The sequence below is a fragment of the Varroa jacobsoni genome, unplaced genomic scaffold (genome assembly GCF_002532875.2).
Source record: "Varroa jacobsoni isolate VJ856 unplaced genomic scaffold, vjacob_1.0 scaffold_643, whole genome shotgun sequence".
Classification (NCBI taxonomy): domain Eukaryota; kingdom Metazoa; phylum Arthropoda; class Arachnida; order Mesostigmata; family Varroidae; genus Varroa; species Varroa jacobsoni.
The window spans coordinates 39,878-60,694 of NW_019213545.1; the positions used below are offsets into that span (position 1 = coordinate 39,878).

General features: G+C 37.4%; 1 protein-coding gene across 2 annotated transcripts in view; it reads left to right on the plus strand.

Moving 5' to 3' along the window:
- Window positions 1-12,551, plus strand: part of Arp3 (Actin-related protein 3) — a 29,620-nt gene extending 17,069 nt beyond the window's left edge. For both annotated transcript variants that reach the window (XM_086969022.1, XM_022836442.2), the window contains 5 exons: window positions 3,340-3,557; window positions 4,371-4,552; window positions 4,874-5,149; window positions 10,686-10,895; window positions 12,087-12,551. In XM_086969022.1, coding sequence (XP_086825148.1) covers window positions 3,340-3,557; window positions 4,371-4,552; window positions 4,874-5,149; window positions 10,686-10,895; window positions 12,087-12,182 — 982 coding nt within the window. In that variant the 3' untranslated portion in view covers window positions 12,183-12,551. The remainder of the gene's footprint in view (window positions 1-3,339; window positions 3,558-4,370; window positions 4,553-4,873; window positions 5,150-10,685; window positions 10,896-12,086) is intronic.
- Window positions 12,552-20,817: the final 8,266 nt, after the last annotated feature.

The window sequence follows — 20,817 nt, forward strand, 5'->3', positions numbered from 1 at the left end:
CTTGTTGTATCCTAACTTGAAACTTTCTTTTGTTCCAGTGCTGCATCTGGCATATATGTTGCATAAGCTCATTAGAAGAACCACGCTGATAAAACCTATTAGCTTGCTTGGCATTTCAAGATTAGATGAAGTCCAACTAGTCATAAATCCAGCATATATTATACTGAATGAAACAAATTAAGTTAAAGCATTGAAATGAATGAATGAAGCATTTCACAATTAATCTCAAAGACCATCAAAAGGTCTTGCGCGGAAAAAAATGTGTCTAGTAAACTAAAGGAAACTATATCATTAAAAAAATTTGATAATTCCCTCTACAACAACTTTCGATACCGATGCTTAGCATTGCGTTTCCAGACAGAGTACGGATTGGCCGAAACGAACGGCGTTTTGAGTCGACTCAACGGGTAGGCATCATCTCAGTTGAATTCACCGCGACACTATGAACCAGTGCTCCAGTAAGGAAAGTCTGGGGCCTTCCACTTTACATTCGGACCCGACACGCTAATATAATTTTTTCCCTAAATGATCTAGCATGACTTTCCATGAAGGGCAACCTGGGTAGTTCGTCCCCGCTGTGCAATTACGCGTCCACGAAACCCTTAAAGCCATCTGTCAAGGCCCTTTCTAACTTAGCATTAGAGAAAGCGCAATGGGAGTCACTAGAGCGCTCTAGGATCTTGCGTTACCCCAGGATATGAAATGCGTTTTGCGCAGTTGTGCGTAAACAGCAGGTCTAAAAGGGTCTTCTTTATTTGGTGCTTCTTTATTGGTGGTAATGTTGGAATCCAGCGTGGCTTGCGAGCACTTAACTAAAAACGCTAGTTCGTTTCCCGGCCTTCCCAGCTAATTCCTGATGCTCGTGACGATGTCCTTAGCTGCTTGAGTGTTGTGAAGGGGAATGGCAATCCATACGTTTTGTCATTCGCCCGGCAACTCTTTCGTTGTATCCGCTGTCAAATCCGCCTAGGTTTTCTGTTGTTCTTGAGCGTTCAGATCCGATGGGATAGTTCCTGCCAGGACGAGGACTGCCTACGTACAGACTATCCGGTAAGGTTTGAGGCGCCCTTCGAGCGAGGGTGTGTTGAGCGTTTTGAAGAAGCCTGCTATTAAAATTTTGGGTTGAGTCCGACCTTGCCCAAATTGGGGCTTTAAACAGGACGGTTGACTCCACCACTCTTATCAGCAACTGTCTTCCTACCCTTGAAAAATAAAAGTTTAGTAATATATTTACTAAATTCTGATACTTTCATAGCCCTACTATCGTGCTTTTTTCTTATATACACTGAAAGCGGCACACTGAGAAGCTTTAGTTACTGCAAAGCTACAGTTTTGACGTTGGGTGACTTACCCACTGTTGGCGAGTTTCTCACTCCCTGAAACAAAGTGATGTTATTTGGCACCGTTAAGTGCAAGGCCTGATACGTATCGAAAGTCGATAACCCTTGCAGCACACACAACATGAATTGTGCTATTAAGGTAATCACGACGTGCGCTCAAGGTACAATCATACAGGTACCAAAGTTGAACTTTCGCAAGTCATAGGTTAATTTATGGTCTGCATTGTTGATGTCGTATCCTTAATATTGGAAACTAACTAAAAATTTGGATGTCGGTGCATCGAGTGATTTTTTTGAATAGGCCTCGAGTAGATGATTGTTGACGAATTCTAGGATCAGGTCTTTCCTCAGGAAGCTAAATGCACGCTTGGTGAAAACCAAGCATGGTCCAGGAAGAATTTGTAGTTTTGTCAGTTCATATACAAATTAGATATGAAAAATTTTAGATTGGTCTTTTTATGAGCCGTTGGCTTATCCTCGTGTTATTCGGCACATATACGGACGGTTTGTATATAACAAGATCTGGAAATACAACCTTAGTAGCCTGCAATAGGCATATTTTAGCGTGAGAAAAACTCAAATTTCAATCGAATCTGAGTCCGTTCGCAAATAATAGTAATACCTTAACTATCTACCGTTTTGCAACCGTGCCATATTTGCCTTTTCATTGTTTATTTTATGAAAGTTCAATACTTATACGAACGGGCACAACTAGGGCAAAGTCTGTTTTATGACAGTTGGGCTTATTTCAGCCATCACCACTATTTATTCATTTGTTATTCCTTTCTTACGCTTCACCCCGAAGCAATCCGCATCTTCGCTCAATAGTACTACGGGTTGCGATATTTGCCTCGTGTCCAGTGAAGGTTAATGTTCAGAGATTATATGCCTTCATGAAATCAATTGGTATGATAGGCTGACTTCACAGCGAAAGTTAAGAAACTGATATCACTTATCTTTGGCGCGGTGTCAATAAAGTATGATTATAATCGATTTGACTTAAAATTATAACAAATTTTGGTCGATTGAAATGACTTCTACTTTCAAAGACAACCCACTCAATATGCTAAGCTCGTTTCTGGAAAATTGATAAAATGTAACTAAAGAGGTTTTTATTGTTTCTAGAGATGATGTCGCTTGCAGCCAACGTACTTGGTTTTTCATTCATTTTTAAGAAAAATCGCTAACATTAAAAAAATATGGTCGCTATAGAGGTTATGCGTAAAGAATTCTAACCTATGATTGACTGTGTAATTTATATTTGGAATTGAGCAACCTTGCGTCTGGTTACGCATAAACTTGTAAACAGTATGTGCATGTTAAACAATATTCAACTTAAAATAGACTAAGCAGACAAGACTAACATTGGGTGACATAGAACACAGTGGTTACTGGATAATTCTTCATTATGACTTATATAATTATTGCCTAGCTTCACTAATCGTAAAAGTCACTTTAGTTTCTAAGAATTCATGAACATATCCGGATAATCCTAGCTGTTCTGCAAGGTCACGTAAACCGTCATCGTCTTAAATTTTACCGAAGTAACTACCGAATGGAAAGTGTAGTTATAACTGTGCCTTTTTTCATGCATGAGGATTGCATATGTTGACAAGAAGGTTCTAATGTAACGATACGATGATGCATCTGATTACTTACATCCTTATCACTAAATTCTGCTCACAGGTATTGCTTGATAGAAGAAACCACACAGACTACCATATAGCGCTCATTTTCTTAAAATTATGACATCCATAAATAAGGTTGCATCAGTAGTATTTTATTCAAATAGCACTGATGCAACCTTATTTCTATAGCCTAGTCATGACGTTATAACTTACGCGCTTCTTAGGTAAAACTTGTATTGAGGCCTAGTATATACCAACCTTGGTTCTTCTACGTATTTTTGAGTGTTACCATTTCTTCCATGGCGCATGATACCTTGTCTTGCGAACCGTTTCCCTGTTCTAGCAGATAACTGTGTTATGTAATGTTGCAGGTTCTGGGAGCAAAGTATATTCAAGTATCTACGTGCTGAGCCCGAGGACCACTATTTCCTGCTGACTGAACCACCATTAAATACCCCAGAAAATCGCGAGTACATGGCTGAAATAATGTTTGAAACGTTCAACGTACCCGGGCTGTATATTGCAGTGCAGGCGGTGCTTGCCCTAGCTGCAAGCTGGAGAAGCAAAGCCGGAAAGCCCACGCTTACAGGTACGTCTCAGTACTTATTTTTAAATTAAAAAAAAAAAACGGTTCTGTATACAGTAGGTTTTAAGTCGCTACGTCGTAGGTTGTAAGGCAGGCTGTAGTATCCGCGTCAGAACAACGGTGTTTGTTTTTCCCTTCCGGCCCGTGTTGACATAATTTTTGTTCGAGCTTCTTTATTCCATCGACAAACAGAACTTCGTCTCAAGGGTGAGATTTACATTCGCTCAAACTCTGATTTCATAATGAACCATTAGATCGCCATGCTTTCGACGATCACATTGTGCGTCAAATCAAAAACCGACTCGGCTTATAGTGTCGTGTGTTCCAGCTCACAGGAAAAAGTACTGTTGAAAATACTGAGCTTCAGTCTAGCACGGAGAAAAAGATACTAAAATGAACCAACAATCACCGCGACCGCAGCTAAATCAGCATAGCGTGCTAACTGAAATCAAAAAGATCTTACTTACATTGTTAGAATTGAGATGTATTTAACAATGGTAAGGAGCTTATTATTAAACGCAGATATTAAGAAAAAGCGTTGTTAAGCAACTGAAACTATTTTGGTTGGAGGCATATGCTTATAGGTGCTAATAATACAAAATTAATTTTACACGAGTTTACAATTTTTCAAAAATTATGAAATTATCGTTACAGCTTTGAAAGTCCAAACGTCTCAATGCCTCACATACGTAATATAATCATACCTAGCTTCACCTGTAATTTAATCAAATTTAATTAAGTTTGTTAATACGGACTGTTAGGTTAAATAAATAATGTTATGCTTCTCACTCTTTGATAATGGACCTCTCACTGTAGGACTAGTTATAGACAGTGGGGACGGAGTAACTCATTGTATCCCTGTAGCCGACGGATACGTTGTGGGGAGCTGCATTAAGCATATCCCCATTGCCGGCCGGAACATTACGTATTTTATTCAGAACCTTTTAAGAGAACGCGAAACTGGAATCCCACCGGAACAATCTCTCGAAACTGCAAAGGTATTGTATTATCTAATTGCAATTAAACACGATTATATGAATAAAATCTGTTAGCACGTATAAATTCCAAGCTTAGTTAAGAAATGTGATAGAACATTTTATAATATTACTGTACATAATAAATTTAATACAATGATTTTTAATAAAATAAAATCAGTAATCTATGCATATGCCTAACTAAAGCATGCACGTATACGAACACCTATATTAGGAAATGCCCTAATATTGTTTTTCATACGAACTTGTACCTCAGGTTATAGGACACAGATAACTCGGCAAATAATATGACGAATGTACAATTTATATTGGAATAATTTTCAGGCGATTAAGGAAAGGTACTGCTATATTTGCCCGGACATTGCGCGGGAATTCGCCAAATATGACAAAGAGCCCGACAAATGGTTCTTGTCATATGAAGGCATGAACAATGTTACTCGTCAAGGGTTTAGCGTAGACGTAGGCTACGAAAGGTTTCTTGGACCGGAAATTTTCTTTCACCCCGAATTCGCCAACCCTGATTTCAATACGCCGATTTCGGAAATTGTAGACACTTGCATCCAAAGTTGTCCGATAGACGTGCGCCGACCACTCTACAATGTAAGTACTGGAGAAGTTCAATAAAATGAAGAATGTAATGTACTTCCAATAATTGTTTTATAGAGGGAAGCTACTACTGGTAGCTTTACATTTTTTTTAAATAGTAAAATGCATTTTTATTAAAGGTAAACACGTATTTTCTTAATGTAAATTATGATTTACCAAATGCAGGTCTTCTTTGTGGCCACTATTGAGCGCTAACCAAAACAGGTACTGCAAAATGGGGGCGACTCGAATCATTTTTCAATTGTTTCGTTTGTTTCCTTTGTGCCCCTATTGTCGCCGTGTCGATGGCTCTAACGTAGCTAGAGAAATTCATACTCAAAGTGCTTAGTTCACTCTATGAGGTAAGGTAGCTTGAAGCATTCATGATATTGGATCTAATGGAAGAAACCGCATTTTGTTTCGTTTTACACTCTTTTCACAAGATCCTTTGGGTTATTATAAACTAAGTAAAAATAAATGCGGTAAACTATCCCGATATTACTGATACAAAAAAAAAACTAAAAACATATTATTTTAACGTTGAAACATAAACAGAAGTTTTTTCACCTCCCTTTGTCTTTGGACATAAAAGGCTTGTCCAGACACTGCTGTGTTTTTACGTTGCCTGGATACCCTTTTTATAATATTGGGTTTTCGAAAAAGCATTGATTGTTTTCAAGTCAAAATAGAAACAAATACTTTTTTTTATTTTAGAATAGTACTAAACTGAATATGTATTATTTTCATCGATAAACTTTTGTTGTTTTTTGGTAACAGCATACTCGCATCACTGTAGATGTTCTGTGGTTCCTGGGCGAAACTTGGTGACAAGTAATTTTTGCACCTCTTAATTGAAGCTAAATTGACACAATTAAGGAATTTCTACATAAACTGAAACAGATGATATTCTTGTGGTGGGCAATCCGAGCTACACGATAAATGCATTAAAATTTCGTATCCAAATTCTCTCAGTTTTTGTGGGGTAGCTATGTATGTTTGTGGTACATCATCGTCAAGATGGGAGGCAGCCTTTATTTACGATTTCCTGTCGATTTTTTCAGTGAATTGTTGTAGTCCGGTTAATTATTGACAGTAGAAGTCAGAACCAATCATTTTGCCAGGTAGCAGAAACCCGTAATGCGCCATTCCTTTCCAATCCCGTCAAACACACACACCTTTCTTTAATGTTAGTGTAAATATTAAAATTAAAGAGCGTATTTTATTTTTTTATTTGCACATTGTAATTCACTTCATTATCTGTGGTCAATCGTTCTACAATGGTTCGATTTTCGTAAATGGAGATACAACTAATTAAATTCTTTTGCGTCATTTCGTGTGGCACTCGGAACTTTCTTTTGTAGTTAGTTTTCTTCACAAAGACTATTTGGCAGCGGAATAGTTCTTTGGCGGCTCAGGTGTCGTTTCGAAATAATTCTATGAACTTTTTCCATGACTAGCCTACAAATATGAGGAGCATCTTTCACACCGGATTTCCAAAGCAAAAGCGATAAAACCATTTTTGGGCCGCTTTTTTTCGATAACACATATTGATCATGAATAGCAAACATTTTTCTGCGAGCCTTTCAGCTTTAAAGTGACGTTAACGTCAACCCGACGCGGTTTATATTACCTATATGAGACTCGACCAATATGTGTGAAAGCCATCCAGCTAGGAGAGCGGTTAATACTTTTTTGGCAACCCAATAATAACATGCTTAAAAAAATAGTAAACTCATACCGAAGAGAAATTTTCTGAAATAACCACCTTTGTATTATAGCATCAAAGAACTGCCCCAGAAGAAAGGTAAGTGAACGACGGGTTTTCTCTAAGAGGTCTACTGAACGACGTGGTAATCATATAACCAGCTAGTAACCTTAGCTTGGTTTTTTTACAGTGATGATTTCTAACATTTCATTTTTTTAATATTAACTAATATTTAATTCCTGGTAATTATTTTGCGTATTCTGACATTTGAGCTAGCGTTGCTGCATGCTTGTTTTGCAAAACTATTACTGCGTATTAACTACGCAGACCACACCGTCATGTCGCTATTTTGCTATGATGAAGCCTTTGCTATAGTTGGCTCTATTTTGTGATCGTCGTTTCAAGGCCCTGATTTCGTAATGTCGTTGTTGTATCCTGAAGTATTCAACAATAAATTTGTTGCTTCTCAAATGGTGGTAAATATAATCACCGTAAGAAAGCATATCTGACCGAGTACACCGAGTGGATAGATTACACGGCCAGGATGAGCATATTGGCCTACATGTCGTCGAACTTTTGTAAAAAAATGTTCATTGTTAATGCTTTCGTGACCTGTAGCTGGTTGGCTTTTTTCGTCGTAAACTGGTACTTAACGGAAATATTGTTGGCTCAATTTAGCTTATATAGTATGCAAACTGCTTCTATTGTTGCAGTTATCATAGCAGATGTGTTTGGTTGAATGTGGCTAGCACCCGTATTCACCACGTCAGCGACCTGGTTTGAGCGGCCATTAGAGCACCGCCCGCGGGCTCTGCTCCGCTGCTCAGTTTCACTACTAAACACGTAAAATTTTATTTTTATAAATTTGTGTAGGATAATTAATACTTTATGATAGTCACCGTCGAATAACAGCTAACTATTATTTCATGATTTAATTTAAACATAGTGTTTTCTGCAACACACGCTGAGCACGTTTCTTCACGCAACAGTTGTCACCAGACAATGCCGGTGCAGCATTGAACGATCGAAATGAGAAAGTAGTTGCTCCCGTCGGTTAACGATTAAAATTTATTGCGCTGTATGGAAAAAAGGACCTATTTGGCCAATCGGTTCTATATGTTGCACAAATTTTTTTCCGGTTGAACCGAACCACTTTTTTCTTGGGTGGGACAAATTTGCTATCCAAGGGTTTGGTAGAACAGAGAAAAAATATATTTTAACTAACATTACATAGATCGTTTCTATCGGATAAATCGCTCTAGCCTCGTTTTCTGGAACTGCTTGAAAAGCTAATGATGACGATTGCGAATGAAAGAAGCGTTCTAGCAAAGAAGTGCCATAAACATAATAGCGCAAAAACTTTGACAAATGATTTTATCAATTGTTTATTTAGCCTATTTACCATATTTTTAATATCATTTCTCGATTATTTAGCAATTAAGCTTTCATATATTGTATACATAATCATAGACGATTTAAGCTTTAAAGAAATTTAAGCTTTTTATTATTTCAGATGACTAAAAGAATCACACTTTCCGCCAGTTATGCTCTTCTTTGTGCATATCGCGGAAATCATATGTTGATATTCACTTCTACTCTTAAATATAGATGGCTCTATCGGTATTTCATACTGCTTTTATCGTACATCTAGTGCAGCAAAGTCAGTAGTGTGCGTTTATCCGTCCAAATAAACGTAGTACCATTGAAAAATGATAAACGTTTGATGTGAAGAAGGCAGTAAACCTTAACGTCACCGACTATGGCTAGAACATTCGAACGATAAGATGTAGAACTAACACAAATTAATAGTATCATATGATATTTTAAGTATTTTGCGACTGATATCGAAAGCACCGTTTTCGATACAAACTCAATAATGGCATAGCGTAGGTGTTGGCACTATTATATTAATTAATAGGTTAAATTAATTTTAAAAAAAATTCGTTTTTCCCGCAAGTCTTCGTAATCCAGTCTAGTAATGTACAGGATGGGGTATTCAAATTTCGATTGGTTGATAGTAGTAGCGGGCCTGTACTCATCCGTTATCCTTAGCAGTATGAAAAGCCAGTTTTTTTTTCTACAAGTAACAAGCTTGCCATGCCGAAAAAGACTATACCGTTTTCAAAATGATATAAGAGCGAATATCAAGTCTTCCCGCTGGTTTTTATCAATATTAAAAACGTCTTTTTTCGCTCAAAATAGACGCATTGTTGTCAGTTTCCATGTAGCTTTTGAAAACCCGAGGAAGACTTTTGTGATAAGATGATTTTGATTCAAAAGGCTCGAAATCTATCAAAAGGACTTAAAAATATTTTTTATATTCTTGAGTTTTTAATATAAAAGTGAATACCATTGTGGAGAAGAAAACGTTTTTACTAATTGTATCTATAAATCAGCTTCAACGATTAGTTTTTTTTTTAAATCCTTGTTGCGTTTTTAGCATCTTTGAACTTTTGGCTGTTTCGGTCTTTTGAATTCTTTAAACTTTCTTCTGCTGTTAGACCAAAATTTGATTCCTCCGGAATCTTTGGTGTGTACATATATTAGTCTACTTTTATTAGCACCGCTTGCCACACAGTCATTATTAAAATAATTTGCGAATTTAAAGGAATATCACTTAGTGGTTTAGATTCTGAATTGCAGCTGGATCACAGTAAGTGGTAGTGGTAGTGGTAGTGGTAGTAGGAAACATGACTGCCAGAGTTACACTTTTAGCAGATGCAAAAGAATACGCGGGGTATCGGTTTCTATTTAGATACAATATTAAAAACAATTAATAACAAGACGTCCGGATTCAGACACGGACGCGTCACCTAGGTACAGCAAAAAATTTGATTATGTTCGAGATCATGAAATCTTGCGCAGTCGGATTTAAAGCTGCTTGTATCAACGATACACGTGTGTGTCGGCCAAAATCTGCAACCGTTCTGATAACATTGGAACAGCTAGCCCCGAATTAGATGCCGTGTTTACTCACCCAAGACCTAAAACTGCATTCGAATGAACGTTTATAAAGCTCTGTTTGAAGCAATTTGAGTAAAATGTATCGTAAATTGACGATTTGTAAAAGTTATAGGGGTTTTGGCAAGCAACTGTAAAACACTTAGCACATGACCAGGATACGTGGTGCAGTTCTTTCTAAGCTTTTCAAACACAGTGTGCATATAATTTATACGCTGTTAAAAACCTTGTTTCTTTCCTTTTCTCATATCAGTCTCTTGGCGGAGTCCGGCGGACGCAAAAACGATACTACACCATAAAATAATGCTGTGAAACATCTAGCGGATCTGGGTTCGGGATGATAAAAACCTAGACTATTTCCATTCATCGCGCTTCGGAAAGAGCAGATTGTAAAATTTTGAAAATATGCGACCCGCGTAAAGATCTTGTCCAAAATAGGTTCAGTATAATGACGCTTTATCAGAGATGGGAAAGTTCAATCTCGAACTTACTGCTCAATGTCAAAAGAGTTCTCACTACTTTTTTGAAGCAATCTATCAATGTAATCAATCCCTTAGCTACCTGAACTCGTGAACTGCAAAACATCTATTCTCTCAACAGCCTCATTGAGGCTAAATTAAGGCTACTCCAGACAACTGCAATCCTAGAATTTAGAACTAAAAGAGCTTAATTTTAAGAGAACTCTGACACACTACAGGTTTTTCCAACGTTACTCACTCGATTACACTATTGAACTACAATATTGCAATTCACTCTATTTCTAAACATAAAATTAAAAGATCCCCTTACTAAATATACTAACAACAAAGGTCTTATGATCATAGATTTCTTGTCAAGCTTAGGTTAGAAAAAAGAAATCAAAACTTGCCTAAATATGCGTTACAGAACATTGTACTGTCGGGTGGTTCTACAATGTTCCGCGATTTTGGACGTCGTCTCCAGCGTGACGTAAAAAGGGTTGTCGACGCACGCCTGAAGCATTCGATTGAATTGAGCGGAGGTCATATCACACCCAAGCCGATAGACGTGACAGTCGTTTCACATCATATGCAGAGGTACGCCGTTTGGTTCGGCGGCTCCATGCTTGCGTCTATGGTGGGTACAGTCTTAACGTTCGCTGAAGACTTATATATCGGGATTTGCAATCCGGACGTTAGGCGTTTTCTAGTCTCTTAACAGATGAAAGCATAAGTCCCAAATTAAAATACGGGTTTCTTAGTTCTAAGCAAATAATAGAGTCATTCTTGTTTATAACGATTGTAATTAATATTTAAATGTCTATGTAAAGCTAAATTTTGGCTTTTTAATAATCTTGTCCTTGTAATCCTCTGTAAAAGCCCTTGTAATCTCACCGATTTTGGCTCCGACACTTGAGAATTATTTTGTGGGTCCTAAATGTGTTATTTGCAAAAGACAATTTTGTACTCAATATGGTTCACTCTTCGTACCTGCTGGTTATTTATTAGTTAGTGTTATAGGCGTACACTTACCTCATTCTATATTAAATGCAAATGTTTGAAAAGGAATAATAGCTCCGAATATATTTCGTTTAAGTCTCATATAGTTATCGATATGTAAAAATCTAGCGCAAATTTAGTGTCCGTCCAATATTTCAAAAAAACCAAGCTTAACAGAATGTGTATCTATGTGTGAGCTATCCATTGGCCAACATCTTTCTTTCTACTAAAATAATTGGTTTTATTGTTTTATAGTTATTGTGTCAAAACTGAGAACCCTGTTTAATAGCCGTTCTTTTTTTTAACCCCTAAATACTTATATTGTCAATTCTGTATTTAAACATTGCATGGCTAGCGACAGTAAGATACTATGAAGGCACGATGGAGGAACCGCACGCCGCAAAATTCCTACCTGCTCTGCTACAGTTTGTGCCTATATTACGCGTGGCAATTTTTTTTACAGCTAGAAGAAATTGAGTGTTTTTAACTCATAAAAAAATTATTTTGGAGTAAAAAACGATGAAGAATTATGTAAGTCTCTCAGTTTATATTTAACGCCAATAGATTTAGATTCGATTAAATTTATGGTAGACACACACTGTTTGGATAGGATGCACACCATTTTAAAGTGTGTATAATTTTTCAACAGCTACACATCTGAACTAATCCGGCCGCCTGGTTTTATTACTTGATTAAATTTTTGTGTTATTGTTGGTAACTTCCAACCTTAGCAAGTTTAATCTAATTAATAACAACGCACGTTTTTGTTTTGTCTCTTGTTTTTTTATACGTAACGTTGATATTTCAATACCGATGGCGTTAATTCTAGCCGGAGTTCTACCCAGTGTGCCACACCAAAGCGCAGTACGAAGAACATGGTCCGAGTATATGTCGACACAATGCCGTCTTTGGAACCATGTGGTGACCTGCAAGATCGGTAAAACCGGCAGCAGTTGACGGTGCAATGAGACGTGATTTCTATGGAACGTTTGCCGACGATCTATGCACAGCTCGGATATCCATCTCGGCACTGCAATCTGAAAAAGAAAGCCTTTGGAGGAAGGATGATGAAGTAAACGTTACTGCCTTAAGCACAACGGAGGACCGCGGTTGGATACTAAACCCGTGATTTTGTCTCTCACTATTATTGATAATATTACGAGTAAACTAACCTTGATGCTCCATGATTCCTCACTTTATAAGTTTAACCGCCGCATTGGCTGTAAAGGATGTCATTTATCTCGTTATATGAGATATGCGGTCAATAAAGTTGAAAAAGAACTCTCAAGAACTACGTTTGTTGAATATTCATTGAATTAACTTCATTCTTAAAGTACAGTTCCAATCTATGCACCATATAAAGACTGAAGTGCGAATCATTATTTATTCTTTCGATTGGTTCGAAAAAATAAGTGTAAGGGCACGATCTGTGTTCCACTTGGTTTTCAAGGACAAAAAGAGTACACAGATAGTTATATTGTGGCAGAGCGCACGTCAACAGAGCTTACAAGTTCTTCAAGGAAGACACGAAGTATTAAAATGTGCCACAGAGGTTACTCACTACATGTCAGCCAAATACAATCATTGGGCTTCTCAGTGGAAAATATTCTAGCGTAGATGAAATTATAACTACAGCTCCGGAATAATGCAAACGTGGCTGTCAACGAAAAACCCACAAATAATGCAATAATAAAATGTTCAATTGTCAGTGTGACAATAATATCGAAATTCAATGAGAAAGAAGATGGCAGGATTTCAAAAGTTGCCCAATGAACTCTTTAGTAGCATACCATTCATATCTTCGCAAAAACTAAGGAAGAGCATACGTGAGACGAAATACATTAATGATAAGACTTCACAACCATATATAATCGAACCCATTTGTCTCAAAGTGGGAAGCATAAGTTATAATATAGATACCATTGACCTCTGTTTAGTTTAGTATACAAGTGAACTGTTTCATATATTGTAGGTCTATTATAATATACCTTAGTGCTCTTAGCAGCATATTCGCACAAAAAAGTTCACTCAAATTGACTGAAATTTCATTTCACACCTTGTTACTTTGTTTGGCAATCGCAGCGCAGTCTTCTTGATAAACGCTCGTTTTTTTTCTGATTAGTTAGCAAAAATAAGTAAACTTTAAATATGTATGGACGGCGAATACTAATTATTAGTACTTTTGCTTGAGTTTTAATTATTAAGTTACAAAAATAGGTCTGTAAACAGAATAAGGAAAATTGTTAATTTCCTTTGTTTTGGGGTTGGTCGCCAGTTATTAAAATAAAACGACATTATTCGCTGCGTCTTTTCATGCAGTTGTCTTTGTCTTTATGCGATAACAAACTTCGCTATATTATAATGTTAAATTGAAAAAAAAACAAGCTTGTTAGATAATGTGGTCGTTAAAAAGCATGTATAGCGTAAATATGCTATCGTCCTAACTTTCACATAACTTTATAGTTGTTCGCCTTTGACTAGCACCAAACAGTAAGTTTTCATTATATTTAGCAACTCTATTATTTGAGAGAAAGTAAGTATGAGTACCCCAAAGGTGTGTTCTAAAAAAGCAATTTTACGTTTAAAAACGATCTTCTGAATGGCTTTTGGCTGTTTATGCGTATGGATTATTTGTTTTTAATTACTGAAGGTTCACGACCAGGCAGTCTGCTAAAATAATGGCGAGCTATCTACTGTATCAAATGTGCAAGCTCCATTCCTATAAGAATGATAACAATACCACTACTATGTGCTAGTGGTCATAGTAGGCCCTTAGTCAGGAGCTGAAACTAGGACGACCCTTAAATTGTAAGATTGCTAGTTAAACCATGCATATGGGTTACAAAAATATAGATATTTTAAGATTGTTTAAAGACTATGATAAATCGAATGGGTTCTGACTTCACAAGTAGCTGCTTATTCACTACGTTATTGTAAAATAACACTAGATTCGGTGGAACGCTTGACGTAAAAAATACTTGTCTATTCAGATAACTGATGATTATTAAGGGACACCTGTAGCATCCATCAAATCATGCCCAAGCAACCACTCCTATGATAATCGGTTACTTCATCTATTGAGATCTGAAGCTCATCTCAGCTAGAATACAGTTATATTTTTCATTTATATATATATATATATATATATATATAATTTTCAATAATAATAATAATAAGTATTTTTATTTATCCACGCTCGCACAAGTAAATCTCGCTGGATACGTTCGTTTTTCCACGGGTGGTATGGTAGCATAACGTCTCCTTTACTGTGCGCCACATTTAGAGCTTAAACATTGCTCAAGAACTTGTTTTTTTTACCCACGATAAACGCATCCTGTAAATCCTTCAAATTTGGGTTGGACAACAGCCATGTGTGCTCATTGCAAAGTATGCTCATATCCCGAACACAACCAACTTCACAGTAACTGGCTCGTATAAGCCGGTTTGCATCGTCTGCAAAACTCAAGGTCCTTCCTTAGATATTAGCTATCCCGAGTCGCATAAACATATGCAAATTAACTTCCTTATTGATACCTGCGTCTTTGTGGAAAAAGTACAATGGATTGACGTCTTCTTTACGGGACAATACACTCAGAACGTGAGCACTGACCGGAAGGTTGTTTCTATTTAAAATAGGCACATCCTCGCGTAAGCGAGCCAGTGACTATAGGGTTCATTTTTTTGCATCGATGATATAAATTTTCCTATGCAGAAAGAAAACAAAAACTATCTGCTACTTTATTTTTAAATAACCGAGAAGCAAAGAACCTCGACTAAATCGATTGGTTTTAGTGTTGTCAGAGGCATATGTCTGACTTTTATGGCATGTTCTCGCGGACATGGTGGCTTTACCCACATCAAGTTTCTTGGCTAATTACTTGATAAAAACAGCACGATTGCCAGAAATGCCTTTTTGGGCGGGGTCAATCAGCCATAGAGCCTGTGCTACTTTTCCCGTTGTGCTGCGCTGAGGGCGGCTTTTACAACCGTATACTCACCTTCAAAGCCGTGGACTGTCGATTTAGGCTGATTCAGGGTTTTGAAATTTTGGCGAAGGTTTGTTGAAGAGATTGCATAGTAGCTCAAATTGCGAGAACGACTCATTGTCTTTTGTTACTAACTAGAAAAAAACTGGCTTTCCTGATTCCGAGAATAGCGAGCGAGCGAGCGAATATATGCATGGCAAACAGTTTTTCAAATAAAATGAGCCTTTTTATGTGGCTGTAGTCAGCGTGACGTACATCCCTATATTTAATTTTACAAAACATAAAATCTATATCGATTGCGGTTAGTAACACTGACAAGCTGTAGTTTAAAAAACAAGATTTCTCGCACCAGAAAAACTGGCTACCTTGAGCTGTAGCCCGTGTAGCCATTGTGTAGCTCATTTATTGAAGGTACGCTTGGAAGTTACCTAAGTTTGTTAACCTTATATTTAGAGAATGAAACACGGTAACTTGAGATTAATCGTCAATTTACTTCAAAGTCTGGTAGCAGCAGCTCCACCTGGCTGCGCTCCGAGGAGCTAACACTTGACTGCGCGGCAGGGTTTGGGTCATGTCAGGTTAGACAGTACAGTTTCCCGTTAACTGAAGAGTCGCTCCGAATCTTCACGTAGTTGCAAGTTGTACGAGACAGTGCGTGGGCTTGGGTGTCCTATGCGGTAAGGTATCCGCAGTATGGAGTAGCCCCGGACAGCGTCAGTTGTCTTTTCTCGTGCAATAAACGGCTTGAGTTGTCAACAGTGGATATTTTGTTTATCTTGTTCGCACCCTGGTAACACTGCGGTGTCTGCTGATACAACTTTTACATTTATCGGGTTGGTTATCCGACTTGTGTTGTACGGGCCGAACTACAACCTTTAAAGCTTGTCCGATAAACAAAGCTTGCGAAGCTAGACCAAGGACATAACCGAGTTTACAGTGTTGAATTTTCGCGCGCGCCTCTCTTGGTTGCACAGATCTCCGTTGACTTTCTTCTATTGGTCAACTAGGGTTTATGCCAACTTCAGCGAAAAGCATGTTGAATTAGCTTTTCGCACACGGAACACAAACCTACGGCAACGTTTGGTTGACCGCTGTGAAGCGGTAAACTACGAATGGCAAAATTTAGCTCAGTCGTATTAACATTCACTAACGAGTTTACATGTCAGCAAGCGTTTTACGTGGCCTCTCTATGTGAGTTAGTCTTTGAATGGGGGTGCGACGCTGATCGATGTGACAGGAAACCGTAATATTTTCCAATAACGCTGACATTAACGTTTTTTTTTATGCTCTATGTTTTAGGATGATCCGATTGATTAGCGACTACGTGAATAACTCATTTCCGATGAATTATCCGATAGTGCCTCTGCCACTAAATATGTTTAAGGTGACACAAGGGGGGTGGCTATGACCCGGCTGCCATAATTTGTCTGACTGAAAGACAACAAATCAGTGATATGGAAAGGAGTGACTAGCATTGGTATATGTTAAACATCATCGAATTTAATCAAAAATATTTTCTTCTTTGGCACTTTAAACACAAACGGACAAGGCATTTCGTGTTGCGGTATGCTTTGAACCAGACGTACCTTTCGTTAACCTAAGTCCGTGCCAGGCCTATTTATTTCGCTTGCTGATCAGTGTGCTAGTCGTGCAAAGTCTCTTCGCGATATCTGGCAGGGCAAGCAGCAGGTCTTCACTCTGTCGGCGAGATTATAATTGTACCATACACCATTGACGACAGTGAATGCTGATGAAAAGGGTGCTTAGGCTATGATTCCATTTTCAATAGAAATGGGTCACCCTGCTGATCTTATGTAAGATCTGCCATGAAGATTGTGGCTATCGGTTAGTGCTTTTTCATTTCTTCGCGTTATTACCACTTAATGTTCCAGTATTTCATGCTCTGCTTATAAGTCACCGTAGTTTGATGTTTCTATTGTTGAAGGACTTATTATGCTAATCGACTAGCCAGATCCTTAACAGATATTATCGAGTAAAGTGCGTGGGGATCAGCTATGTAGCCCTAAAGGAGCGTGTCTTAATAGTTAACGATAGATTCGCTTCATAGAGTACGTTTTGAAACCGCGAATTGTGTTTGTCGCAAGAGGTCGAAGAGGCAAGATATCAGTTTTTGGATAAGGTACATTATTTAGTAGTTACAAGATCGTCATTCAAGCCGAAGGGCATCATTTGAAACCTGAATAGGTTGTTGAGCATGATAAATGCTGTTTCTTCGATATCTATTTCTTATAGCGGGCCTTGGGAATATCCTTGTTTAAAATCTAGGGATAGGAAATACGTAGAACCGATCAGGCAGTTGAGCGTATGGTCTGCGAGCGTAAACGGATTCTTCGCTTTCTTTTACAATATCTTGTAGTTGAAGCGGTACTTCCCCGTCTTTTCTTCACTAATACCACTAAGCTACATCATAGCTTCATGAATCTGCAGCATACATCGGTTAGAAGGAACCGACGGTAGTTATCTACAGCGCGCTCCCTAAATAAACTAAATTTCTCAAAAAGCGATTAGTGTTATCCACAATAGTTTGCAATTAGAATTTAAATTACCGGCAGGCGAATTCCAAATAATATCTTCAATGAAATCTTTGTGTTTCCAATTCAGTATTCAATAAATGGGATGATTTTCTGATAAAGTAAAAGATAAAGCACGTCGGACCACCTTTAAAAATGTAAGTTTCATTTGCATCTAAGTCGTGAATCGAAGATCAACGATTAGGTGAGGAAGGGCTCACTGTACAGGTTTAAGAAACCCATTGGAAACTGAAGATCATCAATTAAAACAATTTTGGGAATATTACCAACTTGTGCGCGAATGAATCATTTTTCAAAACCTGTGTGATTCTCAAATAAGATCAAACGGAAGCCTAACAGCTTTTGTACACCTCGTGAAATCCCTGGAAGATCTCTGTCGCGCAGTTCCAGTATGGCTAGTAAACGTAGCAGAAATCACCAACCTTCTATAACTATTCATTCAAGAACTAACATCAATAAAGCTAATGTATCATCGGTAAATTTTGGAAATCATCTTTAAATCACAGCGGTGAGAGTCAGTACGATCACTGTTTAGGCTTGACCAACCAAAGTTGACCGTATTATACATAATATGGATGTGTCTTGGGTATTTAAAACGGGCGTTAACCGCTATTAAAAGCAAGTGACTAATATTACTAACCAATTTACTCTAAACTCTTCGAGGAAATTAATAGCAAAGAGGTTGTCCAAATAAAACATTTGATATATAGTTTTAATAGGGTTTTCATAGAATCGCTTTTAATCGGTCGCTTTCCCTGGGTACATACAATTTGTCCCTTTAGAAATAAAGATACGAACGTAACCAAAACCCACAGAAAATTAATCGAATAAAAACAGTAGATTTTTTTTAGAATTCGCTGATGTTTCAATGGTAACTGTGCTTAGTACATTTGATTTATCCGTAACTGTACCAAGCAGTTTCCATGCTAACGCTGTAAGCAGAGAAATTTTGATACCAAAAGAGGTCGAGAAGTAACTGAACTTTAGTACGGACAGAAACGATTGAGATTAATTGTATTAAGTTAACAGTAATGAGGGTTTCTCCTCTAATGCCCCTTTTGTTTTTTATGTTTCTATTGTTTGTTTTTGTTTCCTCTTGTATGCGTTATTTGACAGTGCTTCGTGTCCTGTACAAGTCAACCATAGCTTTGTGGTTTAGTGAACAAAGTTTTATCTCGAGTTCAGCGTTCAAAGACGGATATTCCTTGTGAAAAAGTGCATGTTAAACACCCACCCCATTTTGACATCTGTTGGGATGAAAAAGCTGCCAAACTAATGGATATAGAGTTCCATGCAGGCAAAACGTTTGTAACCGAGAAGATTACTTAAAAAGGTCTGTCAAGATCAAAGGTAGAATTTTGAACCTGCGGGATGTACGAAACCCTCTAGGATTGGCCATTTAAGGTCGATAAAGACCCCGGGTGGCGAACACTCAGCTATTGGCAGACATCTTAAGTCTATGGAATTCTAACAAAAATAAGGCGTATGGATGTCCTATACGCCGGATAAAATGCAGTATCTTATCCATTCTAAATAGCAGAGTCATCTTTTTCGACGACAGTACCGGACCAATAAGGCCAAATTCTTTAACATCGCTTTGATTGCGTGAATGAAAACATCCTTTGCATACACATTATCTTTTTAAACTCGCCAACGGATTACCACTTTTTACAATCACTGTGGTATAAAATATACACCAGTATCTTTAACAGTGAAGAAGATCTCAAAAGAACTTTTCAACATCAAATTTGAAAAGAATAGTGAAACTGGTTGGCGGTGGACGATTGATGACAAATAGATGATACGATAATTTGATTTATTTCTAGATTCAAAGTAATAAGCGGATTTTTCGTTAAATTAAATGTTCGAACATAATGCAGGTTTCTCAGAACTTTTAGCTAGCGAAATGCTCATCTAACTCAAGATGGAATGGTATTTACGTCAAGCATAACGCTCTGATGATAGTTTTCATTTCAACAAAAAATTATTTTTAGCGCTTCAGTAATATTATCAATTTACAAATAGGTTTTTCTGTATATTCTTAACACGTAGAAATGATGTGCGATTGAACAGCTGTGGTGACATAGATTATAGTCAACTCTACGACATTTTATGACAGGATTATGAAATAAGGTGTGTATATTTATTACATGATGGGCTGTATGCAGAGTAATGAAGGGCGAGACTGCGTTTCTTTACCTAAGGTAATGAAAGCACAAGAACCTTTCGCAAGGGTTTTAAGCTATTTTCGATATTTTTTTTTATTGTACTATCTTCAGTTAATAGTTCTATGTAAAAAGAAAAAAAAACGGACAGAATCGCGCTTTTGTAGGTATGGCATCAGAGACTTGGTCCTGCTAGGTCTTGCTGAATTTATCTTGGATTTCTACAACAAACCTATGAAACGACTCGATAGTCATACAGGTAGCAATTAATACTAATAATAGTGATAATGACTTATTTTTCTTTAATCCTTCTTGTTTCAGAGTATTAATTTCTGGTAATTATTTCTGCCAAAGCTGATATTTTGACCAACGTAGCAGCATGATTGTTAGTTATGGAGACTACAGCAATGTACTCAGAGAAATACACATATGCTTGTCAAACTCGGTTTTTTCGAGGATTATAACTATAGTATAAAGTGGCTGTCTTCCTTGATTTCATATGAATTCAGCAGGATCTACAAAAACATCAAATTCCGTTTTTTTTTTATAAAGAGAACTGATTATTTAGTTTCTTCTGGTTGAAATCGTAAATTTTGTCATAAGTCAATATATATATATATCCTTATTAATTCCGTGGAATTTTCTAAGAATTACCTACTATTTTGTGAGTCGATATTGTTTACTTTTCACGCTGCGCTTCGTGTGGTCTCTAAAATTAGACAGAATTCAACGTAAAAACGAGGTCTTGAACGTCAGGACAATTATACTTTTTACGGCAGATAAGTAACAGTTAGCTTTTTCACATAATAATTAACAGTTGCAAAAAGCCAAGCTTCCCTGTCGACCTTGTGGGTTTT